The sequence below is a fragment of the Hippocampus comes genome, unplaced genomic scaffold (assembly GCF_001891065.2).
Source record: "Hippocampus comes isolate QL1 unplaced genomic scaffold, H_comes_QL1_v1.1 scaffold96, whole genome shotgun sequence".
In the NCBI taxonomy this organism is placed as follows: domain Eukaryota; kingdom Metazoa; phylum Chordata; class Actinopteri; order Syngnathiformes; family Syngnathidae; genus Hippocampus; species Hippocampus comes.
Genome location: NW_017806074.1, coordinates 1,425,439 through 1,446,327, shown reverse-complemented (window position 1 = coordinate 1,446,327; position 20,889 = coordinate 1,425,439). Strand labels below are relative to the sequence as shown.

Genomic DNA, 20,889 nt, shown 5'->3' with positions numbered 1-20,889 from the left:
TTCCCCCCCCCCCCTCGCCGCCGGCCGTCAGCAGACGTGTCAGCCGCTGTCAGCCCATCTCTTCCCTCTGGCGGCGCCCCCCCTCCCCCCCTCCCTCGACCACCTGTTAGACAAGGGAGTTTGAGCCCGCAGGAGTGTGTGCTGTTGCCTCTGAGCTCCTCTATCTGGTTACTTAGCAACGCCAACTGTGTTTGCTCAGCGTACGTGAGGAAATGGGCTTCGCTCCGGCCCGGAGACTTTGCTTTTAAAGTGCGTGTTAGGGCCCGTGTGCGCCTCTCCCAGGTAACTTGAGATGCCCCCCCTCCCCCCCTCCCTCGACCACCTGTTAGACAAGGGAGTTTGAGCCCGCAGGAGTGTGTGCTGTTGCCTCTGAGCTCCTCTATCTGGTTACTTAGCAACGCCAACTGTGTTTGCTCAGCGTACGTGAGGAAATGGGCTTCGCTCCGGCCCGGAGACTTTGCTTTTAAAGTGCGTGTTAGGGCCCGTGTGCGCCTCTCCCAGGTAACTTGAGATGGGGAGAATGGGACTCGGCTGTTGCTGAGGCATAATGTCAGATTGGACTCGTTCAAACTGATTAAATCAGGGTGAACGCAGAAGCGAAAACGTGAAGCTGTGCGGTTCATCTCAAGGTGGGGGAACCTTTTTCCTCTCAGCTGCCAAAATAAATAAAATGTATGATAAAATATGATGCAACGATGGCACATATGTTTATCATTTATACGTTTCTGAGCATGTTTGGGCTGAACGGTTTGGCGCTTTTTATAAATGGATCAAATGCTCTCACAGGGCCGTATGAGGTCCACAGGCCACGGGTTCGTAAGCCCTCTCTAAATGGAGGCGGCTGCAAAAAGGTGGTGTTGAACTTTGATAAGAGTGTGGACACGTAGATCGATGCCTCGCGGTAGAGCGAGGGAGTGAGTGAGAGCGAGAGAGCGAGCGAGAGGGAGTGAGAGAGAGCGATGGCCGCCCTCCCTCCACCTGGTCCCACTCATCTGGAGGCCGTTAATCCCTCCAAACACACGCCAGACGCCCCACGCCTCAGCGCTGGCACAAAGCCCGGCTCTGATTCGCCGACTGTGTGTACGTGCGTGCATTTGCGTGTATGTGCTGAACACACACTTTGCTCTCGCCGCGTGTGCTTATCCAGCTCTCTCGCCGCGTGTGTGTGTGCGTGCACGCGCACGCACCAGCAAAACTGTGTGTGGTTCTTGTTCCTGGCAGCCGTCTGCAGCCCTGCTCTGAACTGAGCCAGCTTTAACCCAGCAGAGACAGTCGCTCCCTCCCCCGTGGTGAAGCTGCTGGCCCCTGACCATTAGCCCCCCTCTTCCCCACCCACCCCTGCTCCACCACTCCACACTCCCCTAACACGTCCTCTCTTCCCTCCTCCTCCTCCTCTTTTACTGCCGTTTATCCATTCGCCGCTCTTGTCTCCAAGGGCAATTGTTTGCCTCGTTGCCTGTCCCTCTGGGCTCCGGCTGGTGAGTCACATGCTCCTCTCCTCTCTCCATAGATTATTTTGCTGACCTTCAGGGCCGCGCAGATGACGACCCCGGAGTTTATTGGGAATTCTACGGCAGCGCTGTATGTGGTGAGTTCTGATCACAACGATCCCTTTCAGATGCCTATAGAAGACCATTTTTTCACGCTTTTTCTAATGTCGCTGTTTCGCACTGACGCGGGAATTGGGGAGGCCGATCCAACAATTTTCTGCCTTGGGAACTAATATGAGGGCGGTAACAGAAGCCCCTTTCACACTGCCTATGAAATGCTGGTGTTTATCTGTTGAGGTTCTATATAGACAGCAAACACACCAATGTGGTGGACCAAATCGACCCAAAGGTTTTCTGTTTTTGGAGGCAGGATCAAAGGTGTAACATAAATCATGGACGCTGCCTTCAAAGGCGACATCATTCAGTTGTGTTGCTTTTCTGTCTACAATGTTCCCCCGTATTTTCCTGAGTCCCTAGTCACAAATTCACATATTTGCATTTTTTTTCTTAATCCATCCTCCCTGAGTGATTTAAAAAAAAAAAACATTGCCTCTTCACTGCTTTTGTGCTCTTTTTGAAAAATGCCACAAGTTGCCACAAAATGGCGGCAAAACCTTGTCTAATAATAATGTACTGATTTGGTGCCATCTTGTGGCAGCTTGATGTCAGGGAACTTGGGCCTGGACTAGACAGGCCTCAGTCATGTCTAATAAAAAAGTTAGGAATGAGCGAGTACCAATACCAGGTATCGGTCTCGAGCCTACGCTGGCCTTATTTTGAGGTATCGGGTACTCGTGGAGGCTGCCAATACCAGCCACAGGTACTGAAGGCAAAAAAATCTGAAATTGATTGACCTCTTCTGCAATAGCTGGCGCGTACTGTGGCAGCTTGACGAAAATCATCAGCTGTGTCACAAAGAAAGGTTTTGTTTTCACGAATTTTGATCATAGTTCATATGAAATTTTATTTGTCAAACGTGCTAGAGATATGAGTACTCTGTATCGGAGAGTACTCAAGAGTGATTACTTGTCCTGGTATCAGTCTGAAAAAAGTGATATGAATATCAAAAAAAAAAAAAGAGTAGTGCTTTGGTGCCATCTTGTGAGATTTTTGGGTAATTATAAGTCAACCTGACAAGTTTCCATCTTCGGCAGTGGTATCACAGGTGTAACTGAAGACCCTGTCCCACTGCCTGTAAAAGTCAGCGTGATTCAGACACTTTGTATGGAAGAGTATGTTCCAAGACGACAGCTCACGTTCATTTTGCGCCTTTCAGAGTCTGCCGAGGAGGGCGGAGCCTACGACATCCTGGCTGATCCGCCGGGTCCTGACGACAACGATGAGGACGACAAGAGGGAGGTGTTTGAGTTTGAGTTCTCCGACCGGCCCCTGCTGCCCTGCTACAACATCCAGGTGTCCGTCTCTCAGGGGTGAGCGTCCCGCCATTCCTAAGTGTTGGGAATAATGCAGTACTTTTTGCCGTCACACAGAAGCACAATTTGGCGCGCACGATACAATGCACTTTTACCTCATCGTGAGAAGATGTCTTTTTTTTTTTTGGGACATCTTCACTATTTGACTATCTGCACAAAAGTTTCCAATCAGAAATTTATAACAGTTGGCACACATTGTTTGCGCTGTGACACGAATACCTGTTCGAGTTGCGACTTTCTCCACAAGTAATACGGCCACTGGTCAGCTGATGAGACACTGTTCATGCAGACATTGGGCCGTCGATCATTATACGCAGCACTTGGATTGGTTGTGATGTCACCCTGATTGTGTTTATCATTACACGCATAACCAGTGATTAGCCTCCAAGGTTGTTTAAGAAGAGTGAAAGTGTAAAGTTTTTCACAATGGACTTTTTAATGTTATTTTTACCTGTGAGTATTAAGGAGTAGTTTGTTTGTTAGACACAAGTTGTTATTTCTCATCCGTGATAAATGTTCTCTTTCTTACCTCCCTCTCAGGCCTAGGAACTGGCTACTCTTGTCCGATGTGCTCCGCCGTTTGCGCATGTCGGCCCGCGGCTTCAGGCAGGCCTTCCCCCACATGGAGGTGGTGACGGTATCCGAGGCCGAGTTCTACCGGCAGGCCTCACTGTCGCAGCTCTTCTCCTGCCCCGAGGAGCTGGAGGGCTTCCAGCCGGACAGCAAGGAATTGCTGGACCTGGTGGAGGACAGCGCTGAATTGGCTGCCCTACTGGGCTCCACGCTGGAGTGCCTGGATGACCGCTGGGAACAGGCCAGGGACAAACTGAAGGACAGGATCAAGGCGGCCGGGCAGGTGGGCCTTATCTTTAACCCGGCTCACAACAAGCACTGACCTTCTTCACCCTCTCGGGCTGTGGTTGGCTTTCCGGTCCATCGGGAGTTGATATCCTGCCTGGAGTTCCCCACCCGGCACTGTACATAGACTGTTGTGGACCTGCTAGCTGACCCGGCCCGTGTTAGCTTAGCCATACGTTTGACTTTCAATAACTGATGGTTGTATTTTTTATAAATTAATATATGTACAAATAGATATAAATAAATATATGTATGTACATATACATATGTGTGTGTGTGTGTCTGTGTGTGTGTGTGTGTGTGTGTGTGTGTGAGTGTACATAATTGTTTTTTTCTTCTTTCGGATAACCAGACGCCGCGTGAGCGCAGCACATTGTGCATGTGTGCTATTGAATGTGCTATTTGAGTTCACAGGGAGCACATGATGTACAATTCTTTTTGTTGTATCTTTTTTTTCATTTTGTTATGTTCAAATTGTGCTTCCTGTCCAGTCTGTAATTTAACACACAAAGCTACAGCGTTGATTGTATAATAAAGTTCTATTGTAATACTGATCTTCACCCTTTGGCAAAGAGCTTGTGTATATATCTAACAGTGAGGCTACTGCAGTAAATCAAACTTTTTGGGTGTTCATTTTGTTTTGTTTTAACTTTGTAATTAAAATATCTCCTAATTTGTATTTATATTTTACAAAAAGAAGTTGCTTTAAAAAAAATAAATATCCAAACTGCAAGATGAAATACGCGTGCTGGTCCTTGAATTGTGAGGTTACGTTGAGCGTTTGAGGTACTAAATGGAACTAAATGAATTGGGTGTCAATGTCAAATTAAACCGTTTAGCCAAATTGTCCGCGACGACACAATCCTACATTGCCATCTTTAGGAATACATTTGTATTGTCGCGAGCTACACTTTGTATTTGCACGGACCAGCCGACAACAAGCAATTTAGTGCAGACCTACAGCGCCACCAAATGTCGTAATTGGTAATTACACGATACAAATACACTCGAGTGGACCACTGTATTGTATTTGTACTGTTGCTAGCATGTCAAAAACTCCCATGAATACATGAAATGGAATTAGTTATATTGTCTATCATCCTAGTTAATATATTCATTTTAAATTACAAATCGAACGAAGTGAACAAATGAAATGACTGTCTCGACCGTTGCATTCACATGTTCCAAGGATAATTTTACATTTCACATTTTCAAGGGACTTAACTCATCCCACAGGGCTGACATTACTAACTTGTTCCAGAAGCAGTGTACAATGTAATGCAAGTGCTTTTCACAAAAAGCATGAAGTGAAAACCGCAACGTCGTGTAAGTGTTATTGCACCTTAAGTTTTACAGCACGAAAATATAGCACATAAGTGACTTCGGTGTCTGTGATGCTGTCGTCAAAATATCCCAAGACCAGTATTTTATAGTTCAGTCGTCTCCTGCCTTTTTGGAACTGATAGCTACTTCTTGGCTACTGATTAACGTGAAGCGCTTACCAGTTTGATCCATACTTCTAACTTAAATTATTTCAAATTTTCTTCAATCGTTAGCTGTTAATTAAATAATTATTAGGGCTGCGCGATATGACTGAAAAGTGTATCACGACACAAATATTAAATATTGGTCGATATAGATATATAAAACAGATAAAATACAGTAAACTGGAGAACTCGGCCAACAGTACAGTATCTTAATTGCGTCCCTTGTCGAAAGATACTGTTGGTGCGCATGCGTCTTTTGAATTTCAGTACCACGTGATCGGGTGTGACGTGTGGGATCATGTGATCTCTGCTGGAAGGAAGCACAGAGACGGGGACAGAATATGTCGCGGATTACCTGTCTGGGGATGGAGGCTTTGCCCTTCGCCGTGTTCGCCCTCCTTTTCCTCTGCACGACTGGTATTAGTTATAAAATTACAGACGCAATCGGTTATTTTAAACTGATATGTTCTTACTTTGGTGTGTAGCATTACCGAATCGTGGTGTCAAAGTGTTAGCAGATCAGTCAGCTAACCAGCTAGGCATGATAGCGTCGTCGATATGTTCATTCATTTTCAATTCCGATTGATGTGAAGCGTCAACGCGTTTTTCCCCCCCATTTTCTATTTTGTATACATCTATTTTACCTGGCAGGTTTTTATTCGCTTCATCAGCTACTAAACGTTGCTAATGGGGAACATTGAATTATGACAAAAAGCGTATAAGCGTAGTCAAAATGTATTTTTGTCAACCCCTCTAAAGTGCGACTCGTCGTTGTTTTCATAGGCCAAAATGCACCCAGGATAAGATGTTTATTTGTGCTCTACAGTAGTTGCTATATGTATTGTCAGTCATGTGACAGGTCACGGACGGAACAGGGAAGTTCCTCGCGGTCTTTCCGTCACGAGTTTTTGGCTGGTGTACTTACAAACAATGCAAAATAATGATGAATTTTGATTTGACCTTTGCTAGATATTTCATATTAAGCCATTTTGTTTCAAAGGAGACATGCATTTTCTTCACAAATTAAAACAGTTCCCAATTGCATTAATACACCAAGGATCAAGAATTATATCTCACTTCACGCACCCTCTTACTTGTCTTGAAATGAGCCTGTTTTAAGAAGTATAATAAATAAGAAAATAAATAGCGCTTTCACTTGTGAATTCAGCACTTCACTCTTTGTATGTAGCTTGTGATAGTGTTTCAGGCAGTTTTGTGTCATTGTCACCTGAAAATGGTTCTGCATCTATCCCCAGCCAAGGAGATCATGCGGAGAAACTTAATGTAGGACGGGTATTTAAATTAGGCCCACAGTTTATTAAACACTCCATTTATCCAACTATTTGTGGTCAAACAATTAAAAAGTCAATTTTCTGTGTGCCCTTTAAAATTACGCATTACATGATCTTTTCTTACATTTAGTGACTTTTATTACATGCTTTATTTCTTCTCTGTCGTGCAGATGTCCGTGGGGATAGTTTGACAGTGCTGCAAGCTCCAGAGTTTGTCTCCTTCCAGAAAGGAAAGTGGCCCATCTCCGGCGAAAAGATTCCCGACCTGGTGGCCCTAACCATGGGCTTCTCTGTTCAAGAGGTACTTCAACCAGTCGAAGATCTGCCACCATTTTAAAACCTTAAATGACTCTACGCTACAATGTTTTAAGAAATATGCTAACTCCTGATATTGGGACCCCGAACCTCATGGCTGTGACTCAGCCGTATTTAAATAAGTATGTCACCATGCTACTTGAAGTGTAAACATATAAAATAACGTTAAATCAACCCCCAATGTGATGTAAAATGCCGGTCAATCAGTACTCTAGTAGTAAAACTGCTAAACATGGTTGAGCAGAGATACTCATGTCTTAATAAGGTTGTATACTGCATTTTCCATAGGCATTGCTCAATGAGCCTTTTGGTAACAGTGTCCCCAATGTGATGTAAAATGCCGGTCAATCAGTACTCCAGTAGTAAAACTACTAAACATGGTTAAGCAGAGACTCATGTCTTAATAAGAACAACACTCCTCCGCTGACTGCTGGTCATTATCTCCAACTGTCATGATACTGAAGCACTTAGAAAGGTTGTGTACTGCATTTTCCATAGGCATTGCTAAATGAGCCTTTTGGTAACAGTGTGTCTTAAATCCATCCAGGATCTTTCTTGGCCCGGCTTGGAGGCTGGTCCCCTATTCCAGCGTCCCCGCGCGAATGTTCTGGTAGTGGTCCGAGGAGCCGATGACCTTGACTTTCCTCAGAGTGTGGCCTCCTATCCCTTGGAGAATGTGAGTCGTCCTGGACCTGGATTTAAAAAAAATGGACCTCTGATAGGTTGTAGTGAGGTTTTCCTTATTTTTTTCCCCAGCCAGTGCCCTTCACTCTGGATAGTGTCGCAGAGACGGTGCACTCCCTGTTCGCAGAGGACACACCTGTTGTGCTGCAGCTCGCACCAAGTGAAGAGGTAAAAAAATAGTCATAAGACCATCAAACTTCAACTTGGACTTTAAGCTAATGTTGTTGTTCAACAATTTTTGGGAATCTTCAGCTCAGTGAGCGTCCTGAGCAGGAATGGGCAACACAAACATTGAAAGGGGCCACAATTGTTTCAGCACTACTAGGTAGCCACATCGGACTACAAATTTCCAAACCAGATGCCATTTTAAATCAGGACAAAATATGTACATGTTTGTTTTTTGTTGAACCATTGTACATAACAGTACTGTATCTTCATATTTTAATGCTCAAATGTATATAAAATATTCCCGCCACTATAAAGGTTTTGAAGCAAACAAAAGTTATTAGTATTTATTTTTCGCCCCGTGCAACAGGCTCTCCTGCACAAAAATTCCTATTCAAAGATGGCACAAAACTGCTGAGCAGCAAAACATGTTGGTGAGCATCCAAGACAAAAAATAATTTTTCACTTACATGTTACATTTCCTGTCCTGTGGTTGCCTTCAAAGTTTTAACATCACTGGTATCCTTCTGTGGTGGCATAACAATGATGACGATGATGTAATTCCCAATCGGGATGTATATGCTTTGCTGCCAAAAAAAAAAAAGAAAAAAGGATCCTTTTTATTATTCTATTCTTTTGTGTCTTCCATTAGAGGCTGTACATGCTGGGCAAAGCCAACGCCGTGTTTGAGGATCTGCCGGTTACCTTGCAGCAGATCCGAGGCCGCCTGTTCCAAGATGGCTCCGTGCTGGCCACCCTGCCACTCAAGTCCCTCAGCAGGAATGCAGAGGTCACTGACATTATCATGACTGTTCGACTAAAATCATACCCACTGTACATTTTGTCTAACCTTGCACCTGTCAATGTCTGCAGGCTGATTTGCTGTTCCTCTCTGAGATCCAAGTTCTGTATGATATCACAGCTCTAGTAAGTTGTCACTCCTGCACTACATTTCCCACTATGTTTTTATTCCTTTGCAAGGATGAGTTTTAATTGAATTTTAACAACTTTGCAAGAATGACTTTTAATTTGTCATGGCTCGAGGAGCCTCACACTATCATCTGCGCGGATGTATGCTCAAATATCAGAGACAGGTCAATCAAAGTAAACCCTTTTCTTGTACTTGGCCATCAAATCACAGTCTTTGTGGTAGGGGGAAAAAAATTCAAACCACAATAATATTGCAAATGCCATTAATCGTTCAGACCTATTTTTTTCTCCTAACATTCCTCTGTCTTCATGATGTGACTTTGTTACAGCTGCAGAGACACAGGCATCTGGCCAAGGACCACTCTCCAGACGTTTACTCCCTGGAGCTGTCGGGCCTGGAGGAACTGAGCCGTGTCTACGGACAAGACTCTCCTCAGCATCGCGATGCTATCGCTCTTCTCTCCTCCGTCCTGCAGAAGGTAAAATTTTTTCTCCTAACATTCCTCTGTCTTCATGATGTGACTTTGTTACAGCTGCAGAGACACAGGCATCTGGCCAAGGACCACTCTCCAGACGTTTACTCCCTGGAGCTGTCGGGCCTGGAGGAACTGAGCCGTGTCTACGGACAAGACTCTCCTCAGCATCGCGATGCTATCGCTCTTCTCTCCTCCGTCCTGCAGAAGGTAAAGAAGCGAAGGGAGGACACTTCCAAATCATTGCTTCAGACTGCATCACAATTTTTGCATTCCCCCGTTTTGTAGTTTGGAGAGGACGTGTACAATCTTTATGGCAACAGTGCCGTGGTGGAGGTCGTGACAGTGAAAAACTTTGAGGCTCCTCTCACCAGGAAATCCCGCTCCATTTTGGAATCGAAACAGATCGTAAGTCCATATTGTGTGCGGAACACATTTATCTCCTAGGCAGAAAGTGCCAGGCGTCTGTTACGGGTAAGGCATTTATTGAGGAAGGGGCATTTATTTGTTCAAATGCATTTTTAGACTTGGACTTAACGCAGTATTAGTATAATTTAAAACAAGTTTACGTTGAAAAGCCTCCACAAATAAAGAATAAAAAAAAAACTTCATAAGGACTTATCAAGAAGGCGGCTATAATTTGTATCAATTTATTCATTTATTTTTTTTTACATTTTTGTTTCCGCAAATACTATAAGTAATGGTACTTAAAAGATGCATAATGTACTACAGTTACAAAGTTAAAAAGTAATTGTTTTTTGCAGAGCAACCCGGGAAGCCCGTACAACTTGGCTTACAAGTACAACTTCAACTATGCCGTGGTATTCAACATTGTACTGTGGCTGATGATTGTGCTGGCGCTTGCAGTAATTGCCGTCAGTTACAACCTATGGAACATGGACCCGGGCTATGACAGCATCATCTACAGGATGACCAACCAGAAGATCAGGATGGATTGAAAACCTGACCCTCGATGACTCCACTCATCCATCCCCTTGGATCTCGCTAGTGATTGTTTTGTGCTTTGTGTTTGTGTAATTAAACAGTGAGTCAGCAATTGGTTTACAATGCTGCTGTGGTAGTTGAAAGCGAATATCAACATTACAACACATCATTCCTCATAGGTAAAGCGTCTCACTGAGTTTTTGTAATGTGTGGTCATGTTTTGAAAGAATGCATGAATTTGTTGTGAAAATGTGTTAAGTTAAATATGTGTATATATTGAAAATACAAATGCAACTCTATGACAAAATGATGTTTTCAATGTGAAAAGATTATTGTTTGAAAATGTGTTTTCTGCTTGAAATAATACCGTGACTGTTGTAAGCATTGTGCAAAGAAAGTTAACCGTAAAACACACTTGCAAAATAATGAATAAATTATGGATCAGACAATGTTTAATTTTGTGTTTTAACGATACTGACACCATTCCTCTCATCGCGTTTATGTGTAGACTACAGGAGGTCCTCGGTTTATGGTGGTCTTTCACTAATCTGCGCTAACAGAAGCAATGTCACAAATATAGTTGATATTTCGATGAAAAGCACTTTCAAACCATAACTATAAAACAAATGAAAACCGATAATTACGACAGTAACGGGCCTTCGTGTGTCACATAAATCTTTAGCCAATGCACAAACTCATTGCACGCCGTAATTAGGTTACATTCACACCTACGTTGTTCGGTTCACTTTAAACGGACCAGGACTCACGCTTGTCCGGACTTTTTACTCAGCCACAAAAGCGACTCCTGTTGTGGATCAAACAACCGGACGTAGACCCAAATTTTGAGGTGGTCTCGGTGCGCTCCGCAACAGGTCTGAATACAAACCATTGCCGATCTGCACCACATAAAGCAATACTACCGACTTTTGGGGCTCAGTCCACCGTAGCCCGGCATTGAAGGACATACAGTATTAGCCCGAAGTGAATACGTGATCCTTCGTCTTTTGATTCGCCGCGCCGCCGCCAACATGAGGGTCAAAGCATGCAGAGCACAAGCTCCTGTGCGTTACTGCACACATTCGCCGAGTCCGCTCCAAAATTTAGAAAAATAGCGTCGCAAAACGTGTATTGAATGAATATAGTTCCAGAGCAAAAAGTACAGTAAAAACAATGTTAAACGAAACTAAACAAACAGGCACCATACTACAATGGGCGTTTATAAGATTCATACGTCAAAATGTATTATCACGACGAAATAAATAACGAGCTGCTAGCTCTCAATTGATGGCCATTTCTCGGGTCACTCAGTTACGTTTACATAGCGTCATCTCTGAGCCAATTAGAGTGTAACTGGCACCTGAAGTCCCGCCTTTATTGTTTTCCAGCGTCCTTAATTGGTTGTGAGTTTGTGCAACATTTCCGGGAGTGCTGTTCGTTTACTCTTCGCGAAGGGCGGAAAAAACTCAAACAGAGCTAATACGTAGAAGCTGCAAACATGGTCTGACTGATTATAAAAGGTACATTCGAGTTGTTTTAATCATGTGTCTTCAGTTTAGCCTACCATTTAACGACGTAGTGTTGTGAACAAGCCAATCTACGTCTCGACGTACATATCCATTCATCGTTGTTTTTTTAACGCTCATGATGTGTTTGACAGTCTAATTAATATTGTACACACTATGATACTAGTGTATAAGTTATGATTTTATATTGTCCATCAATGTTGTTTTCAATGTGACCTAGGAAGTTGTCACACGATTCTTACTTAATTAGAAACTAAGACTTGTCACTTAAAGGTCGGGTACGACTCTGGTGTAACAAAAACACGTGTCCTTAATATGTGAAATATAATAGTACTACGACAAATAATAGTGTTTTAAATGACAGCGAGCGTATACGCCGTCAGGAAGATCCGGGCGGCCATTGCTAAGAGAACGCAAGTGGAAGAGCCCATTGTGATGCCATGTAGTGCTATCGGTAAGATGTGCACAGTCATCTATCTATCTATCTATCTATCTATCTATCTATCTATCTATCTATTGCTCAAATTGTAATTTTACGATGATAATTTGCCAATTTTATGACAAATTCGATGGCCATATCAAATATGGCGACGCGCTGATGTGTTCCATCGAATAGGCCACTTGCGTCAAAAGCAAAATTGTTAGAGAATAACTGATTGTGTTTGACTTTGGAGGATCAACTCGTTTGCCATGAAACATGTCCATCATACTCAAAATGAAGGTGTTTGAGTTTCTATTTCCTTCTGTTCTACTCAGCTGAAAAGAGAGCTGCGGGAGCGCTCAGAGAGCCACCGGATGCCATAATGACATCTGAAAATGATGAGGCCATCAGCGGGGAAGTGGCCTCCAGAACACCTTTGACTGTGCAGAAATATGACTCTTGACGTTAAAACGCAAATTACACTGGTCATTCATAAGTAGCCTCAATATGGATGGATGGATGGAGTGATGCATAATAAGTTGCTGCTAAAAACAATTTTATGCTAATATGGCATATTGTTAAGTGAAAATTTTATAATGACCACACTGTGCTCCTCTTAAAACGTTTATTTGAATCCTGTTGTAAAATGTTGATAATGTCTGCTGCAGCGTATGAAGACTCAACTCACAAACCTCTTCAAAGAGGCTGAGCAGGTCTGATGTGTTTTGCAATGATAATATCAATAAATGCTTGAAATTAAGTCGCTGTATCATTGCATGATGTACAGCAAAAATGCAGGGACTTTTTCAGCATGTGAGCTCCTTTGGTCGACGAACGCAAAACTGTGGCAGGGTTTCTACTTTCTGGACCTGGATTTGCCACCTCGATCACATGTCAATTTTCCATAGGGAAAGAATTATCGATTGGGTAACCAGAGCCAAAATGGACACTACATTGCTCCTCAAAGTCAACAGTCAAACTATTTCTCCCAGAAAATTTGTGAATAAATATCATTAAATATGAGATTAAAGTGCAGTGTTACCTTGATTGACAAGTTTTATTTTGTTCTACATGTATCTTAATTTACTTGTCTAGTCCAGTCAAAAATATAAAGTCAGTTTCTTTACCGCAGACATTTGAGTTTCAGATCAAATGATGAATATGAGACAAAAGCTGGGGATTTTAGCTTTTATTTAATGGTATTTACATTTCAATATGTTAAACAACTCAGGAGAGAGCACCTTTTGTTCTTCAAGAGAGCAAAAATATTGGAACGGACATTATTTTAAAATATCAAATAAAATGCTGGGTGGGCTTAACTGGAACTACGCATATTTCTGATGGGGCTATAGCCCTGGTATAGCTCGCTTTCAAGATATTGACAATATAAATGTTTTCAGAAAATGTACAATTTTCAATTTTAGTCCATCCTTTTCGTCATTCTTAATCTTTTTCTGTTGGGAAATTGTGAAGAATGAACGGAGGTTTACGATGCTTTGCAATGATGGGTTTTTTTTCCACAGCGGTTAAACGTGGCACAGAGTGCACCTGTCATTTCATCTTCAAGGCTTAAAAGCCTTTTATTCAATGCCTGCAAGCTTTCAAGTGTACAGTGTCACACACCCCTATTGTGTCATACAAAACCGCTTATTTGGTAGCTTTTTTGACGCTTGTTTCTCACGCGTGCGCAGATGAGGTCTGCACATGGCTGATAGAAAATCGTTTTTTTTTTCGTGTTGTCGTTTCCGACGTAACCCGGATGTGACCATACAGAACTGGAGAGCCCTCTCTGTGTGTGAATAGCCGTTCAGTCCGTGCATCTAATGCCTAAATATATCATTTTTGCGCGTTGCTGTGGAGTGAAGTGCTCCCTCTCAGAAGTCTATCTGCACGTCTCCAATAGCTCGTAAAGCGAAAACGAAACGACGGAACATGGTAACATTTCGCTCTCTCCGGTCTTGGGCATCTTTGTTTGAGTGAGCTGAGCTCGCTGCACTGCTAGCTTTGTGCCCTGGCGTGGCTAACTGCGATCTTCATTCGAAATGTAGCTTCTGAGACGAAAAGACCAAAACAATGTCACATTTCGCACCCACGAATGGCCACTTTAAAATAATCTTAGTCTAAGATGCGTGGTTAAACTAAACAAACAGTAAACATATTGTTATTGGTGTCACGCGAGGAACTCAAACCCATTATATGAGCTGGTCAAGATACAATCACGTCCGCGCGAGGTCAGTTCTAAACATTTCGCCTTTGTCTTGATTTGAAGAAAACAACAACATGCTTAAATGTTTGTCTTTTTTTGTGTGTGGAAGCTATTATTGCTTCCTTTTCAATACGACAAGATAACAACTCAATGTCGGAAGCAACTTGCTGCATGGTTTCCCTAAATTGTGCTTGGGAGACGAATTTTTAGGTATGCGACAAACACAACCCCAACAAGACCACTATCACCTAAAATAGCTTGAGTTTGAATAAAGGAGATCAAAACTGTTCAAATTTTGTGAACATGTTAAGAATCAATCCAGGTATCACATTTTAAAGACTAAACAATGAGTTAAAACAAAAAAACACCCTTGTTTCCAATTCAAAACAATGGAATGGCCTGTGATGGTGTATGTGCGAAGCAGCGGCTGTGTTGGGACAAGAGCAAAGAGAAGCATTTTGAGTTGAGAGAAGCATAGAGGACGCCTATGATTCCCTTAAAAGCCATCTCTGCAGTGGGACCCCCGTCTGCCTGTTGTTTGTTTGGCTCCGAGATTCCCCACACAATCGCTGGCTGATGGATTGCTTCCCTGCGTCTCTCTATTCACAGTTCGGCGATTAAAAAAAAAGCTAAAAGCTGGCACCGTATCATTTTCTACAGCATTGTACCAATTGGATGCAACTTGGTCAGCATGTCCCCAAATCCCTCAAAATTAGGTGGAATAGAATGATATAATTGTGCCAATGAGAACACTTTTTGTGTGGTCAAAATTGAATTATCACACTGTGCCTGCGATAAACATAGAAACTCTGCATGAAAATTATCACATTGAAAAAAACAAGGTAACAGAACAGAGGGAATTCCCCTGTGCATTGTATCTAAAAATAGAGCCAGAAAACACATTTCCAACCATTTTTTTCTGAGAGAAGTGCAAACAAACGTGTGTGACGGGATCACATGAAAATAGCGTCATGAGTAATGGCAGTCTGTTGTCACTGTCACTTTGCTTCTTGGGTCCCTTTTCCCCCCTCAGGCTTGTCATCACTGACATGTTGTTTTCTGTGTCCTAGTATTGCTGCTGTGCCTTACTCGTTTGGCAGTCATGATGGACACCCAGCAAGCCATAATGGCACTTCCATTTACAGTTGAGAGGAATAAGGTGGTAAGTGGGATTCAGCTATGGACATTGCCAGTCTACTTTCTCAAGGCAGAACTGTCCTATTCTGCAATCATTTGAAAAACATTGAATTTATAAAGTCCATTTATCTACACTACTTCTACAGTTCACCCTCCATTCTCACTCTGCCCACATTCACCTTTTTTAACTTAATGTTGTGGCCCATGTCAAATGCCATTTTTAGTATTTTATACTCATTGGTCATGTCACGGGCCGCTGAGAAATGGATGGCCGCCATGGTTTGGACACCCCTGATATAAGTTATTGTTAAATCATCTCAGCCGTAAATCTAAAATGTATGATATTTATGTTTTGCATCCTGGGCTCTGTCTCTCATGAAAGGCAATTGACATGTTGGTTTTTAATAATAAGAATAAGAAAACCTTTATTCGTCTCACAATGGAGAAATTCCCAATTTACAGCAGCAAAGTTATGAAAGGAAGAAAGTAGAACAAAAAGTATAGGAGCTGCTGTAAAGGCAGCCACTCTCGCGGCGCCATCTTGAAGTCATAATAACATAATAACAAAGTAATACAACACAAAACACATAAGACAGTCATTCAGTCTTAACCACTTTTCTGCATACTCTTTGTTGTTTGAAGCAGTTATAGATGAAAGAGGAGAGAATCAAAGTGTCCTTTCACCAGTGGATCAGGGACGTCATGCTGAATATGTGCACACGTCTGCTACAAGCTAAGTTTTGAAAGCAAACAAGAAGCTGTCGCGTCCACTGACGAAAAAAGAGATTGGCTCACATCTCCTGTCCCATGTAAATCCGCTTCAATTTCAAGCCGCGACTCCCACTTTCACATACGCATCGGCGCCCTGCGCTGACGCTTCTTTCTTCTCATCGTCTGCTCCACAAGCCATCCATCCATCCAGCCACAGACTGTCCAACAGCACCGATCTTTCCGCTGAACAAAACGGGGCTGTGAAAAACACTGCCCGTTTTAGGCGCCAAAAAACACAAGCGCCCCGGCCAGGGCTGTCTAGCAACGACAGTCAAATGGCATACTACTGCTCAGTTTGTCACTAAGTGCAAGTTTGATAGAAGCGCCCTCAGCTGTGCAGGTGGTGTGTGAGTGTTAAAGAAGCCCACGCGAAACACAGTGCTTCAGTGTGCTTTTTGAGAAGAAAAAGTGTTTTTTTTTTCCTTTAACATGCAGCAAATGGACAACAAATATTGATCGATTAATTGGGGCACGGCTTCTATGAGCGATGTATTTCGGTGCACAGTAAAAAAACAATTTAAAAGTAATGAAACTCCCTCGTGTACAGTGTGCCACATAGCCCGGGGTTTTCTAATTATATGCAAGGATGGTAACAAACAATTGTGTGAAAATGAGTATGGACAGTTAGAAAGACAGGTACCGGGTTTGTCATAAGAGAGCAAATGTTGTCATATGGTTGTCATGACAAATCTTGGATCATTATCGAGAGATCATTATTGTTTTTTTTTGTTTTTTTTTTGTGGACAGGTGTCCTGGGCTGCAGTTCCTGGTTGCAAACTCCAAAAATCGGATTTAAAGCTCAAACGGGGATCCAAGGCATTTGATCACAATCATGCTGCTATGGTCAAATTGGGGATGACCCGGTAAGTCAACACCGAGCAGATGTTTGTTTTAGCAAACACGTCCAGATGCAAAGAAGAAAAAAAAACGTGCTTTGTTTGTTATTTCTAATACCTATTCAACCCATTGCATACCATTTGTGTGATATAAACCGCTGCTGGTTGCTCATGAGTTGAGCAGATTTATTGGGTGAAACATTTGCGGATACACTTCTAAAAATGAACCCAAAAGTGGCCTTACAGCTCATAAACAGGCAAACACAAATCTTTTTTACTTTTATTGGAAGAATTTTTCTCATACTGACATTTCGGTCACAAGTTTTAGTGTTTTTCCTTTGGCAAGGAACTTTTCAACATGTTCAAAAATCCCTTGGGACAAAAAAATAAAATAAAATCCAGGCGAACGTCTAACAAACGTCTGGCGAGCGTTTGGTGAACATTTGCAACCTCGAACGAACCCTGATGAGAATGCAACATTCGTTACCTTTACGAACATTTGCAAATGTTCGCCACTGAGTGGGATAGGAGCTTTCGAGGATGTCTAATTTTTGCCACGAGACGACTTGATTGAGCCTTACGCAACTGATGAAAAGCTGTGTAAATCTAAGCTCCACCACTGCATATCTATTTCCTGTTTGGCTTCCCTAAGTAGTTGGTGTGTCTTTGTGTCCCTATTTTGTTCCTGCATTTTTAGAGTTGACCTATTTCTGACTCAAAATCATATTGCCTTTGTTACTTTACCCTTTAAGATATAGCTCTTATTTTCCCCCTCTTGGCCACATTTAGAGGTATTTCTGTGAGGAAATTGGTTTGATCAATTAATTATAAATTTTACAATACAAAGATGGTACAGGAGCAATCATTTGGTCTCCCATTGTTCTAGTTGGCACTCAAGCAGCAGCATAGCCCCTTAGTCAGTCTTACGAACACCAAATGCTTTATCCATGTCAGCTGATGGCCTACCTCTCTGCCCTTCGCATCCCCTTATGACTTCTGAAAAGGTAGTATAAATTAGTATAAACTGCCAGATAAAAGACGTCGGTGAATAATACTTCTCTTTTGTCTCGCAGGAGGAGGCTTTGTCTGGTGCTGACTGATGTGTTAAAGACTGAGGTCGGCAAGGCTTTTTTGGACAAGCGACTAGTTCGCGCTTGCAGCAAACAAGCCCAAATGGTGAGCGAGAGAAATCCATGCAAGAAAGAAGCCATCAAGTGTCAAGGCCAAAAGCCACCCAGGAATGTCATAAACAAGAGTGCAATGCCCAAATGTGTCCAGAAGCGCACCCCTTCATCCCTACAAAGGTAGCATTGTTCCTTGTTATACACCGGATTGCACGCGGAAGTCATTCTTTATCATCGTCATCAGAATTGCATAATTGCGTGCTTTGCTATAAGCTGTTTACTGTATTAAGTGTACAGCAACTTCTGGTGATGTTTGTAAGCCTTTCAGACGCTGTCAAATCGTTTTGTGATGACAGACGTTTGCGGCACATTTTTGGTTGAAACGATCAAATTCAATCCTACTCACTTTTTATGTCCCTGCAGGTTGGGGTTCAGGAAGAGGTTACATCACGTTGACAATGGAGAAGAAAGCCAAGATAGGGATCAGACAGTCCTTGTCGCGGAAAATGGGGAGGACTACAGAGTGGTCGGTCAGTAGCGCAGACAGTTACACACTCGCACCTTATGAAACACTATTATCAATAAATGAGTGATTTTGTGCTAACCCGTATATTGGGAGTGGAGTAGAGGTAAGATCGGGCCAAAAAATCCAGCCCAACCCGACCCGGCCCACGGGTATTAAAGCCCGACCCGGCCCGAGCCTGACCAATTTATTTGCAGGCCCGAGCCCAAAGCAAACCCGAAATTTCATATTTTATTTGTGAGGACTCGAGAGGAGGAGGGGTGATTTATGATAACAAATTAAAGCCTGTCTTTTGTCACAAAATCTAAGTTAAACAAGACTGTATAAACATTTACATCGTTTATATTTCTGTTTCTGCAGAGGGTACATTAACCGACAATTTTCCATCATTGACGGATTTTTTTTAAGAGTTGACGGGAAAAATTTTAGGCCGTCCGTCATTTTGACGGGTTGAAAATTGGGCCATACACCACAGCAGCAGTACATCCTGAAGAATCTAGCGCGGCACTTTAAGAGAGAGAAGCAAAGAGACAAAGAAAATGACTGCAGTGCGTTGTTTCCGTACGGATTTTAAACACTTCGGTAAATAAGCTTAACAGATGCTTTTGAGCCTGGTGTAGCACCGCCCCGAAAAGAAGGGCCCAACCCGGATACAGTGCATTTCAGAAGGATGAGAAAGTGAGGAAACCTTTTGAGTTAAAATCGCCTCGCACAAACTGGGATTGACCATCCAAGATGAGTGTAAATTGCGGCACACATTTTAATGATTCAAACTTGGATGGTGAAGTAGTGGCCTCTTTCCTGCTTAAATTGCGGCGCTACCTTTAACGTTCGTGTGGGTCTTTGGGCTTAGCTGTCAGACGCCTTCTTGCTCATTACGCGGACATCATTGTCACTCCACGGGGGCTCTGGACTTTCCTGTCTCACTGCAGCCAATGAGGCTCCTGCAGAGGGCTGTCACCACTGACTGTGCAGGTGTAAAAATGCTTCACCTTTCCAAGTGTCTGTAAACCTTGACCAATCATCACCAAAATTCATATCCACACTTCCAAATCTGTCCTCCTCGGCCTATAAAAACCCCCCAAACAAACAAACAAAAAAAAACAACAAAAGTGATCCATGTCACATAATAAACAAATCCTCAAATCAACAGCAGTCCCCCAAAACATGAGTACCTCCTGATTGCATCATACTTCATTAGTTTTAAAAGAACACTCGGATGAGCTATTAGTTCAAGTCCATCACAAGTTCGGTGAGGGTTTAACGATGCTCCAAGCCGTTATTTTTCCTGGCCAAAAAACATCTGCAATGACGTAGCGCATTTTTCCTGTCCTACTTTCTTGACAACACAGTGTTCTTAGCGGCAATCAGGTTGTCAGTACTTGTGGTGTTTGGTCTACAGACTGCGGCTTGTCAGTGAGCTGGAAGCCCGCAGACGATACCGAAGACGCTGATGAGTTTTCCCCAACTCCCATCAAGGACATTGGGACTCAAGAGAAACATTTTCTGGTGAGTGGCCGCCAAACATTCCAACCTTATGATGGCAACCACTGGGTATACTGCGCATTTGACAAAATTTCCAATCATTTTAGAGTAGACTAAGACTACCTGTTGCATAGTCTGCATGCATTTACCTGACATTGCCTTCTCCTATTTGGACTGCAAGCAGCCGTGTCAATTTAGTGGTTGTCTATGCATCCATCCATTTTCTTCTGCTTATCTGGGATTTGAGTTGCGAGGGGAACCGCACAAGCAGGGAAGCCCAGACTTTCCTCTCCCCAGCCACTTAATTCAATTTTTCGGTAAATTGCACTAAACGTCAGTCTATCGACAATGTTCTGTTTGTTTGCAAAATAGAATGCAGAGTTGATATTTTTGATTCATCTGATTTTATAGATTTGCTTTGTTGACTACAGTTGAAATTAGAATAGATGAAGGCTAGTTCATCCATAGGTACAGTACATTGTTTCTCTTTTCGGGCAAATTGTCATGGAATTGATTTTCTATAGGTTGGCAGTTGCGTAGTTGACATCAAGTCTCTGTCTACTTGACGACTCAAACAAAACACACAGTGAAGGAAAACCTTTATCAATAGGAGGAAACTGCCATGCACCGCAAGATTCGTATACACAATAAATGGGTTGGGCAACTGCAAACAGGTGTTGGTGTGGTGACATCTGGCTTACATGTCACTATATAATGATCTCACGCACACACACACACACACACACACACACACACACACACACACACACACACACACACACACACATACA

At 42.8% G+C, this 20,889-nt stretch overlaps 3 protein-coding genes and 1 long non-coding RNA gene across 9 annotated transcripts in view; all 4 read left to right on the top strand.

The window, feature by feature from the left end:
- The window catches only part of bcor (BCL6 corepressor), a 42,592-nt gene extending 38,251 nt beyond the window's left edge, over positions 1-4,341 (top strand). For 2 of the 3 annotated variants that reach the window (XM_019894482.1, XM_019894481.1), the window contains 3 exons: positions 1,511-1,588; positions 2,767-2,920; positions 3,464-4,341. In XM_019894482.1, coding sequence (XP_019750041.1) covers positions 1,511-1,588; positions 2,767-2,920; positions 3,464-3,818 — 587 coding nt within the window. In that variant the 3' untranslated portion in view covers positions 3,819-4,341. The remainder of the gene's footprint in view (positions 1-1,510; positions 1,589-2,766; positions 2,921-3,463) is intronic. The other variant, XM_019894483.1, reaches the window with a different exon arrangement.
- A 1,215-nt stretch (positions 4,342-5,556) lies between these two features.
- Positions 5,557-10,523, top strand: atp6ap2 (ATPase H+ transporting accessory protein 2). The gene is made up of 9 exons (XM_019894562.1): positions 5,557-5,685; positions 6,731-6,861; positions 7,423-7,551; positions 7,632-7,727; positions 8,377-8,514; positions 8,598-8,651; positions 8,984-9,133; positions 9,416-9,535; positions 9,892-10,523. Exons 1-9 carry the CDS (start codon positions 5,610-5,612, stop codon positions 10,084-10,086), a joined length of 1,089 nt encoding a protein of 362 aa, XP_019750121.1. The 5' UTR covers positions 5,557-5,609; the 3' UTR covers positions 10,087-10,523.
- A 933-nt stretch (positions 10,524-11,456) lies between these two features.
- On the top strand, positions 11,457-12,776 carry LOC109530669 (uncharacterized). Its single transcript, XR_002171047.1, has 3 exons — positions 11,457-11,589; positions 11,960-12,049; positions 12,352-12,776. It is a non-coding gene; the product is annotated as an uncharacterized LOC109530669 (long non-coding RNA).
- A 986-nt stretch (positions 12,777-13,762) lies between these two features.
- LOC109530666 (uncharacterized) overlaps positions 13,763-20,889 on the top strand; it is a 13,894-nt gene continuing 6,767 nt past the window's right edge. The window contains exons 1-6 of one of the 4 annotated variants that reach the window (XM_019894556.1): positions 13,763-13,951; positions 15,293-15,384; positions 16,878-16,993; positions 18,040-18,270; positions 18,514-18,620; positions 20,016-20,122. In XM_019894556.1, coding sequence (XP_019750115.1) covers positions 15,325-15,384; positions 16,878-16,993; positions 18,040-18,270; positions 18,514-18,620; positions 20,016-20,122 — 621 coding nt within the window. In that variant the 5' untranslated portion in view covers positions 13,763-13,951; positions 15,293-15,324. The other 3 variants (XM_019894557.1, XM_019894558.1, XM_019894559.1) reach the window with 3 other exon arrangements.